The sequence below is a fragment of the Marmota marmota genome, unplaced genomic scaffold (assembly GCF_001458135.2).
Source record: "Marmota marmota marmota unplaced genomic scaffold, marMar, whole genome shotgun sequence".
In the NCBI taxonomy this organism is placed as follows: domain Eukaryota; kingdom Metazoa; phylum Chordata; class Mammalia; order Rodentia; family Sciuridae; genus Marmota; species Marmota marmota.
The window spans coordinates 11,787,323-11,799,459 of NW_025999853.1; the positions used below are offsets into that span (position 1 = coordinate 11,787,323).

The 12,137-nt window shown below is 33.4% G+C and overlaps 1 protein-coding gene across 13 annotated transcripts in view; it reads left to right on the forward strand.

Moving 5' to 3' along the window:
- Anks1b (ankyrin repeat and sterile alpha motif domain containing 1B) overlaps positions 1-12,137 on the forward strand; it is a 1,073,630-nt gene that overhangs the window by 417,337 nt on the left and 644,156 nt on the right. For all 13 annotated transcript variants that reach the window (XM_048803345.1, XM_048803363.1, XM_015482887.2 and 10 more), the window contains exon 11: positions 8,378-8,514. In XM_048803345.1, the coding sequence (XP_048659302.1) occupies positions 8,378-8,514 (137 nt within the window). The remainder of the gene's footprint in view (positions 1-8,377; positions 8,515-12,137) is intronic.

Here is a 12,137-nt window from a genome sequence, read left to right on the forward strand (position 1 = left end):
AGCCCTAGAAAAAGAAGAACAAATCAACATCAAAAGGAGTAGAAGAGAGGAAATAATTAAAATCAGAGCTGAAGTCAGTGAAATTGAAATAAAAGAAACAATTGAAAAAAATTGACAAGACAAAAAAATTGGTTTTTTGAAAAACTAAGGAAAATTGATAAACCTTAGCCATGCTAATGAAGAGAAGGAGAGAAAAACTCAAATTACTAATATTTGTGATGAAGAAGAAACTATCATGATGGACACTACAGAAATACAGAAGATAATTAAAATAAAATAGAAAACATCAAAGACATCAACAAATTTCTAGAGTCATATGATTTGCCCAAACTGAATCAGGATGATATACATAAGATAAACATATTGATTTCAAGGAATGAAATAGAAGATGCCATCAGAAGACTACTAACCAAGAAAAGCCCAGGACCAGATGGATACGCACCCAGGTTCTACAAGACCTTTGAAGAAGAACTAATACCAATACTCCTCAAATCATTTCATGAAATAGAAAAAGAGGAAACACTTTCAACACATTCTCTGAGGCCAGTGTCACCCTGATTCTAAAATCAGGCAAAGACACATCAAAGAAAGAACACTGCAGGCCAATATCTCTAATGAACACAGATTCAAAAATTCTCAATAAAATTCTGGCAAATTGAACACAAAAATATATCAAAAAGATAGTCCACCACAATCAAGTGGGGCTCATCCCACAGATGCTAGGTTGGTTCAACATACCAAAATCAATAAATGTAATTCATCACATCAGTAGATTTAAAGAATCATATGATCATATCAATTGATGCAAAAATAGCACTGCTTCATGTTCAAAACATAGAAAAACTAGGTATAACAGGAATATATATCAACAATGTAAAAACCATCTGTGCAAAGCCCCAGGCCACCATCATTCTAAATGGAGAAAAATTGAAAGCATATCCTCTAAAAGCAGTAACAAGACAGGGATGCCCTCTTTTACCACTTCTATTTAATATAGTTCTTTCAACTCTAGCCAGAGCAGTTAGACAGATGAAATAAATTAAAATGATATGGATAGGAAGAAAGAACTCAAACTATCACTATTAGCCAACAATGTGATTCTATACCTAGAAGATCAAAAAAAATTCCACCAGAGAACATCTAAAACTAATAAATGAATTCAGAAAATGGCAGGATATAAAATCAACACCCATAAATCAAAGGCATTTCTGTACATCAATGACAACTAGAATAACTAGAAAAACTATCCCATTTACAGTAGCCTCAAAAACAAATAAAATACTTGGAAATCAACTTAACAAAAGAGGTGAAAGACATTTACAATGAAAACTATAGAACACTAAAGAAAGAAATTAAAGAAGACTGTAGAATATGGAAAGATCACCCTTGTTCTTGGATAAGCAGAATTAATATTGTCAAAATGACCATACTTCCAAAAGCACTATACAGATTTAATGCAATTCCAATCAAAATCCCAATGACATTCTTCATAGAAATAGAAAAATCAATCATAAAATTCATCTGGAAAAATATGAGACCCAGAATATCTAAAGCAATCCTTAACAAGAATTGTGAAGCAGGTGGCATCACTGTACCAGAACTTAACCTATACTACAGAGCAATAGTAACAAAACAGCATGGTACTGGAACTAAAATAGACCTGTAGACCAATGATACAGAATAGATGACAGCGAGAAAAACCCACATAAATACAATTATCTCATATTAGACATAGGTGCCAAAAACATATATTGGAGAAAAGATAGCCTCTTCAACAAATAATGCTGCAAAAACTGGAAATCCATATGCAACAAAATGAAATTAAGCCCCTATCTCTCACCATGCACAAAACTCAACTCATAGTGGATCAAGGACCTAGAAATTAAACCAGAGACCTTGCACCTAACAGAAGAAGAAGTAGGCCCAAATCTTTATCATGTTGGAGTAGGCCCCAACTTCCTTAATAAGACTCCTAGGGACTGGGGTTGTGACTCAGTGGTAGAGTGCTCGCCTCCCACGTTCGAGATCCTGGGTTCGATCCTCAGCATCACATAAAAATAAATAAGTGAAATAAAGGTGTTGTGTCCAACTACAACTAAAATATAAAATATTTTTAAAAAAGACTCCTATAGTGCAAGAAAAAACTCAAGAATCAATAAATGGGATGGATTCAAACTAAAAAGCTTCTTCTTCTCAGATATATATATACATATAAATGAGGTGAATAGAGGGCCTACAGAATGGGAGCAAATTTTTATCACATGCACATCAGATAGAGCACTAATCTCTAGGATATATAAAGAACTCAAAAATCTTAACATGAAAAAACAAATAACCCAATCAATAAATGGACCAAGGAACTGAATAGACACTTCTCAGAAGATGATATACAATCAATCGACGAAAGTATGAAAAACTGTTCAACATCTCTAGCAATTAGAGAAATGCAAATCAAAACTACCATAAGATTTCCTCTCACTCCACTCGGAATGGCATCTATTAAGAACATAAACAACAATAAGTGTTGGTGAGGATGTGGGGAAAAAGGTACACTCATACATTGCTGGTGGGACTGCCAGTTGGTGCAGCTAATATGGAAAGCAGTATGGAGATTCCTCGGAAGACACAATGGAACCACCATACATAACTGGTATAAACCAAGCTATCCCACTCTTCGGTTTATACCCAAAGGACTTAAAAACAGCACGCAGCCATATCAATGTTTATAGCAGCACAATTCACAATAGTTAATTCTGGAACCAATTAGATGCCCTTCAATAGATGAACGGATAAACAGAATGTGGTATAAATACACAATGGAATAAATAAATAAATGGAGAATAAATTATGGCATTTTTAGGTAAATGGATGGAGTTGGAAAACATTATGCTAAGTGAAGTAAATGAATCCCAAAAAACCAATGTTGAATGTTTTCTCTGATATAAGGATGCTGATCTTTAATTGGGATGGAGGGGAACATGAGAAGAATGCAGGAAGTTTAGATAGGGCAAAGGGGGAGGGAAAGGAAGGAAGGGAAGGGAGGGACATGGGGGGTAAGAAAGACAGTGGAATGAGATGGACATGATTACTCTAAGTACATGTATGAAGACCCAAATGGTGTGACTCTGCTTTGTGCTTTATATGTCTACTATGAATGAAATGCATTCTGCTGTCATGTATAACAAATTAGAATAAATAAGTAAATTAAAAAAAAAGGAAAATGATGGACCATTGTGTCTAAGCTGAATAAACAAGACACCACAAAGGAATTGATAGAATGGATGAAATTAGGTGGATAAAAGGATTAGGGGTCTCAATGAAATTAAGCAATAGGTATAGTGTTAGTGAAGGAGTTGAGAGTAGAAATGATTCAATATTGTATCTACATAAAGGGTTCTTAGAGATTATATGTCTTTATGAAGCCATTGATGTTTATAGTGAAGTACATAAGTTAGCTTTGACATGGAAACCTTAACAGAGTTAAGGCAAAGTTCATATGAGTAGAATTGAAAAAACTTTTAGGCCTAGGTGATTGACTATCTATGAGGAATCTGAAAGTTCCTAATATGATGGCAAGCATGGGGTACAAAACAAGACTGAGAGATGCTAATGCTTTTGTCACTAAAAGAGAGTAAATAGAAGTTCATAAATGATACATATGAGTCAGTATATAAACTGTCACAGAATCTGATTAAAATAGACTTATTTTTTTCATGAGTGTGGAAGAATATTGGAATTTTCCTCTTGATATAGAAGAATAGTCATTTCATCTCTAACTTCTCTAATTTTGGGGGGGGGAGTTTAGAAAGTTCATTTTCTAACTTCACTTTAGGGAGAGTCAGTGCCCACTTATCAAGGCACCTGGCACCATCCTGGGAAGATGGTGAAATTCTATCAGCAACTTCCTGAGATCCTCCTAAACCCTTGAGATTCTGAGTAGAGAATCTATAAAACATGTAAACCTTTCTCCTAATAATATTGTCACCAATGACAGAAGAATTCTGATAAATGATTAAGGTAAATGCTCTCTTCCTATTAAGGGATAAAGAATGGGAAGAATGAAGAGTAGATGGATGAGAAGAAAGAGCCGAGTCCTCTACCAGTTTGTTCATTGGGTTACTTTTCATTGTTGAAATGAGATTTTGGATTTTTTAAAATGCCTTCCCAACTCTAGGGTTGTTGGCTTATTAAAAGAACTTCTCTGGTATAGATAAGACCAAAGGTCTTTATAGATTGGAATTGATCAAACACTGAAAATCATCTTGAAGTTGCTGTTCAGTTATTTTACCCTTTAGCACACAGATGTGGCTTCTTTCATGTAAAGTATTTTTAAGTGACTCTATAACCTTGTAGTCTGTATTTTTTTAAATAGGTGAAAGCAGCATTTGATCATAGTTTTAAGGAAAACAAATTTCAGGCACATAATGTGGCTGGTTTTTTTTCTAAACAAAAACTTTAATATTTTACAAGGACAATTTTGTTTCCTTTTCATTTATCTTTCATTTAAATACTTTATCTTACCAATATCATCTTCATTCACTTTTCCATGGATATTCAGTGCTCCAACCAGGCTACTTATAGCCTATCTATAGTTTCCCAAAGCTGTAATAAACTTCCATGGTTGTGTCCCACTGCAGGAATCTAGAAAGAATGTAGCTGAAAACCATTGGCTTGGGTCTCTCTTTGGGCTGCAGTCAAACTGTTTCACAGAACTTAGGTCATTTCCAGGCTTGACTGGCAATGAAGGATCTGCTTTCAAATTGGCTTATGTAGTGGTTGACAAGTTTCACTCATGGTGGGCATAGGTCTCTTGCCATGCCAAATGGGCCTTCCATAAGACTGCTCACAGTGTGGCAATTTACTTTGAAATCAGGGTGATCAGCACATCCATCACCTCAAATATTTATCTTTTTGTTGTTGTTGTTGTTTTTTGGAACATTCAAGTTTCTCTCTACTGGTTGCCCTGCTGTGCAAGGAACATCAGAGGTTACTTTTCCTATCCAACTGCATTCTTGTACTCATTAACTATCCCCTTCCATCCCACCTCCACCTATTGCAGCCTATTTGGTTAAACGTTATTTTCAGTATGTCTGTGAGGTTGTTTGTAGATGAGATTAACTTCTGAATGGTATTCTGAACAAACCAAATTGTCCTTCCTAATGTTATAAGCCTCATTTGATCAACTGAATACTTGAATAGAGCAAGCCGACTGAGTTAAGGAGAACTCCTCCTGCCTGACTGCTTGAACTGGAACATTTCCTTTGGACTTTTAACTTGGACTGAAATTTTAGTTCTTCTTCTATTAAGATCCATTTGGACTTGAACTTATAATTATAACATCACTTCTCCTGATTCTCAGTCCTCTTGACTCAGACTAGAACTATCCATTGGCTCTCCTGGGTCTCCAGCTTGCCATATGCATACCTTGGAACCTTGGCTTCCATGTATTGTGGGCCAATTCCTCATAGTAAATCTTTCTTTCTAGATATATCCCTCAAGCTCTCAAGGGATTATCTCTTATTTTTGGAATTAAATTCTGTCCCTACCATTTGTGTTAATAGATAAAAGATATTGGCCTCAAATTTCACCGAAGTATTCATGATACTTTCTATTTCCTTTCTTGCTTTCTTCCCTGGAATTTCTTTCATCTTCTACATTTTTAAAATTTTGATGATATTTGGTTTGATAGCAGAAAAGGAAACTCTCATTTATTAAACTACTGTATATCTGGTAACACAATTATTTATCTTCTATTTTATCTATACATATAAACCTACAACATAGCTATTAATCATTCCTTTTTATAATTAAGAACACTGAAATCCTGAAAGGTTAAATTGTCTTAATATCACACAGACTTCAGCAATAGGTGTTTGTATGTAAATTTTGATGCTTTTTTGAATTAACAGAGGCTAAAGAGAAATAATTAGCTAAATTTAATGCTGCATTTTTTGCTCTAACCAGTTGAGTGAATAGCAGCACAAAATTGATAATGAGACAAACAATAGAATAGCACATGTGAAAATCAAAATCACAGAAACAGACCCATGAAGACTGCAGATACTAGAATTATCAGGTACAGATAAACAAACCAAAATCTTTAGAAGTCATTCTTCCTGTCCACCGATGCTCCTGTATCTATTGACCATCATCTTTCCATTTTTACCCTTCCCTAATTTTATAAGCTATTTAAAACACAAACAAATAATAATGTTTGAGATGATTTGTATGCTAATTATCCATATCTATTTGTATGCTAATATCCATATCATTAAATATTGTTTCTGTGTACTGAAATATCACATCCTACCTCATAAGTACATTCAATTATTATGTGTCAACCAAAAAATTTTAAAATACCTTTATTAATTCCTTCTAAACACCCCCCCCACACACACACACACACATACACACAGAGAGAGAGGGAGAGAGAGAGAGAGAACAACTTTACTTGCAATTTTCAAATAAATAAAAGCAAGCTTAAAAATGTTTTTATGGACTGAAAAATTCTAACTAGTGATATAGTGTATTTTAGTAAGAACCAAATGGAAATTTTAGAATTGAAAAGTATATTTTAAATTAAGAAAGGTTTTGATGGCAGATTAGACACAGCTTAAAAAAAGAACTAATAAACGGGGAAATGAGTTGAAGAAACTATTCTGAATGCTGTATAGAGAAACAAAATGAAAAAGTACAACAGAGACAATAAATGATAAAAGGAATAAATTCTTTCTAGCATTATTTCCTTCTAGTCCAAAATTAAAAATGAAAGAAAATGGGGTAGAGACAATATTGGAAACAGTAAGGTGAGACTGTGTGATCCTCCTACAGACTCCTATTACTACCGGTAGCATGCATCCTTTCAGTTACTCAGGCCAAAGCCTTTGACATCCTTGAATTCTCTCTTTTCCTATATACAACACATCAAGAAATTATTTTTCAAAAATTGTAATTACTATTAATTGAAAAATACAAATTAAATATACATATGTTTATTGTGTATAGTATGCTGTTTTGAAACATATATACATTATGAAATGGCTAAATAAGTAATTCACATGTGGATTACCTCACATATCACTTTTTGCACATGTTAAAAACAATTTCTACTCTTTTATGAATTTTCAAGGCTACCACTGCTTTTTATTAAGTATTTTAGAGATCTCTTGAGCTTATTGCTCCAATGTAATTGAAAATTTGTGTTCTTGGACCAGTAATACCTCTTTAGACCCTGGCAGCCACCATTCTGTTCTCTGCTTCTATAAGTTTTAACTTTGCTGAGATTCCACATATAAGTGAGAAACATGCAGTATTTACTTTTCTGTGACTGGCTTATTTTAATTAACATAGTGGCCTCTGGGTTAATCCATGTTGTTGCAAATGATAGGATTTCCCCTTTTTTAAAGGCTCGATGATATCCCATTTTGTATATATAACATTTTATTTGCATCCATCTATTGATAGACACTGTTTGATTCCATATCTTGGCTATTGTGAATAATGCTTCATTGAACACAGGAGTCAGGTATCTCTTCATCATACTGGTTTCATGAAAGGTTGTAGAGGATTGCCAAAATGATATATATGCTAGCAGAAGTTATTACAGACATTTCCATCATTTTTCAAGTATTTTAAACTTTCCAAAATTGTATTTTAATATAAATTTAAGAAGAAAATGTTACACTTATTGCAGAATTTCAAGTGAAATTTTTCTTTACTACCTTGCCTCATATTAACCCCATCAAATACCCAACATAAGGGAAGATTCATTTAGATTTTGAAATTTCATTCATTTAGTTTTGACCATATAAAATGATATGATTTTCTTGGGGTTATAATTTTGTTTGTTTACATTATAAAGCTGTTTTTAAAAATGTCAGTTTTTCATTCAGGCTTCATTTACTGGCCTTCTTTTCTATAGTTTGAGGGATTTCAGGGAAAGTTGTTTGAGGAGTCCTGTGTTTGGGTTTTATGAATCACAGAGAGATGAAACTCCTACTTAATAAAAATGAATACTCATTGAAAGGTTATGAGGAAAGCTTTGGCCAGATCATATTCCTTTTAAGTTAAGGTAAAGTCGTAGTCATTCATGTAGTAGTTTCAGTCTTAAAAGTGATGAGGCATGATTTGTCATTGTGAATTGAATGATATTAATATTCTTGGAACTATACTATGGGGGGATACTATTTTAACAGGAAAAAAAACATTTGAAAACATTATCTTTAAAATGTACCAATGAGCATATTCCTCATTATGTTCTTGTAAAATTGATACCAGTCATAAGATGAAATCTCAATTCATATTCACAAAAGTAATTTCAGGTCTTAAAAGGTAAAATGAGTGATTAGATTCATGATAGTTCTATTTTTATTCCCAGATAATGCCTCTGAAGTAGCAATTACTGCTCCAGGAACTAGTAACCATAGAAACAGCTCAACAGGCCCAACACCTGACTGCTCACCTCCATCCCCTGACACTGCCCTCAAAAATATTGTAAAAGTTATTCGACCCCAGGTAAGTTTCCTAAATGACATCATCTACATTAGAATGTATTTTTAAATCAATGCATGTATACTACTTATATTGTAATGTTCGGACTATTATGATATGTAATGGATTTTTTAAATTAAAAGAAGGGTCTCACAAAAGGATGTTTGCTTCCTTTGAAGTTGGTAATAGACACTGAAGTCTGTATTAGCTTTTGGAAAAATGAACCTTGTGTATTACAAGCATTAAAAGAGAAGTTCAGAAAAATGACTATTTCACGTTTCCCTTTCACAGCATTTTAATGATACTCCAATTATTGAGCTGTTAGTGTGTTCTGATGTTTTCCTTCTTCTTTTGTCTTTATTCCTCTGAACATACTGCATTATTTATGCTTACTTCTCTATCTCCTATAGAGAGATATTTTAAGTTCTCTGTTCCTTATGGCTTCTAACTAATGTCATTTGTGTTTGATATTGTGCCTCTCATTCTTCCTTATTTTTTTTCAGAGTTCACATTCCTTGTTAGTCTTTCTTTACCCTTTGTTTCCTTTTTCATTCCTGTTTTTTATCTGTATGTTTTTTTTTTCTCTTTCCCCTTCTCTTTCAGTTGGATTTCCCAGTAGGCGGTTTGCAGGCAAGCTTTAGAAATATCATTGGGACAAGCTGTTCTGTGATATTTCATTGAAAATAGCACTTTTAAAGCTGTTTGCATTATATTTTTGCCAACAGATGGACCTAGAACATGGAATTGGTGATGTTCTCAACCTGGCTCATTCTGAATGGGCATCATAAAATACAAGATAGGGAGACTTAGGATCCAATCAATGCCATTCACTATATCCTGAGACATATAGTTTGAATAAATTTCTTGATCCATTTTGTAGGGCATATGTGTCTTTTAAGTCTGTCTAATGCAGCAAGGATTTGTTTAGTATCTTACTTCTTTAATATAACATTTTTATTTTTTTACTGTAATTCTTATCTTCATCAGTGAAATGGCATTTAAATTTCACAAATCCACTATAATTTATAGAACTCCTTCATATATATTATTTCATGTGATCTTCACCAACTCTAAGGGAACTTATATTCTAGTGTTATGTAGAAGGATATTGGTGCTCTAAAAGGGCTAAATTGTCCATAAAGTTATTTTGCTTTCCTTTTGACTAACAGCTATCTCTGCCAGTCCTGTTCAGGAGTTTAAAAAAATCCTCATGAGATTATTCACCTTGACACATGTTTATGAGTATGGAATTTACAAGTTTGGGGTGATCTAGGCTCAGCTAACATTATACAGTTCCCTAATTACATTGTCCTGAATGTATTAATAAAAATAAACTATTAAACATATTTACTTTTATGCTAATATAAATTCTCTAATGTCAATGTATTTGATCATTCAGTGAATGAAAAGCAGAATCTATGTTTCCCTGAATATTTTGTTTTTGTTCAACTTAGCTCATTTTTGTAAACTTTGAGGAAAACTAGAGGTAATTTTAATGCCATCTTGACTGTATTCCTTGGTTCTATCAGTTATTAAATATTTATGAAGGTAATTAACTTTACCTTAGTAGTTGTATGATGATTGAGGAGGAAAACAAAAAGTGGGAAAGTTAAATAATTCAGGATAGTGGTATTTAAATTTAAATCAGTGCCATGTGTAAGCATTACATGTAATAGAATAATAATTTCTAACATGTATAATTGGGAAGGAGTATAACTTCACTTGGGCTACTGTCCCTTCTGCCCCAAAGACGTTGTGCATTGCTCATTTCTCCCTATGACTTCTAACCTCCCAGAGTACCTCATTCATTGTAGAGAGAAAGGAGGAGAAAATACACATGGAAGTAATTATGAGGGAGTATTGAGATAGGACATATGATTTTAGGAAAGGGTTTAGAGATCAGAGGGTGTAGATGAAGAGAGATGTATAGATAGAACAAAAGATTCTGATGTTATGACAAATGATATAGGTGTGTCAGGTATGAAAATGTTGAGAACTACTATTAAAAAAAGATAATTGTGGTTACCTCATATTAGAGCCTAAACTCTGGTTACTAGTCCAGTCCTCTAAAGTGTTTTCTAATTCTGGATTTCTGTCTAGAAATTCAAGATATGGGAAGTTAGACCCACTTCTGGCTATTTACTAGTTGGAAATTAATAACATGATTGAAATGATGATTTCACTTTTAAAACTGGTGTTCAGTTTTGAAAATAAAAGTATGAATGCAAACCTTCAAATTTACATTGTCTTACCAGGGAATTAGCTGATGTGTTCAGACTTTTAATGTGGAAGGAATGATATTGAAGAGATATTGAAGAGATGAAGTCCAAACTTTTTATCTTATTCACTGAAAATAGACACTCCTTAGGTAGAGCAAGTTGGGCTACTTCCTCTTTGCTTCATGCATACCTTTATCTAGTTGTTTCCTTAATTTTACTTCTAAATGGAAAGAATCCATTATAACCAAATAATTCTTGCTTTTAGAATGAAATGGGACTGATTATACATTGCAAGTGTTTCTGATTAGTGTGTTAATTGCTTGGAAGCTACAGACTTTCCAGCACTTTGTTGAGTTTGTTTTTATTCAGCATATTTGGTAACTCACTAAGTCACAGCTGTTAGTTTTACATCCCATGTTTGATCTTTTCACCTTTGTTTAGTTGGGCTCTTTCGTGTCTTAAAATCCTCCAGATTGTGAATTATTATATTTTTAATTACTAAGAGACTGAAATATTTATGTGCTCTGGTTTCCTCTTTGTTTTTCTCAAGAATGAGTTTCTCTATTTAGAAGAACCCATAAGACTGGGTTCATTTACTTATACTGAAAATTATTTTACCCTTGAAAAAAATCTTTGAAAATCCTTGAAATATTATTTCTGAAAAAGGTATTAGGTAATTCTATTGACATACCAATTCTCTTCCTTGTATTAAATAATTATATTACTTGAGTTGCCTTTTTGTTTTTAAATCGAGATATAAAATTACATTTATCATGCACAATAAAAAGTTTTTTATACACTGTATACTTTGTGAGATGGTATATCTAGTTAATTAATAAGTGCATTACCTCTCATAGTTGTCATTCTCATGGTAAGACTTAATAAAAATTCCCTTAGTATATTTCAAGTATACAATATATTATCATTAACATAGTCAGCATGCTGCACAGAAAATCTCTTCAACTTATTCTTCCTATCTAACTATATATGCATATCCTTTGGTCAACCCCCTCTTCCTCCTATCCACTGCATCTCTGGTAACCACTAGAGATCAACTTTCTGTGCCTGGCTTAACATCACTAATCATCAGGGAAATGCAGATCAAAATCCACAATGAGATGTATCATCTCAATCCTTTTTTTTTTTAATTTTTTATTGTTGGCTGTTCAAAACATTACATAGTTCTTGATATATCATATTTCACACTTTGATTCAAGTGGGTTATGAGCTCCCATTTTTACCCCATATACAGATTGCAGAATCACATCAGTTACACATCCATTGATTTACATATTGCCATACTAGTGTCTGTTGTGTTCTGCTGCCTTTCCTATCTTCTACTATCCCTCCTCCCCTCCCCTCCCCTCCCCTCTTCTCTCTCTGCCCCCTCTACTGACATTCATTTGTCCCCCTTGTATTATTTTTCCC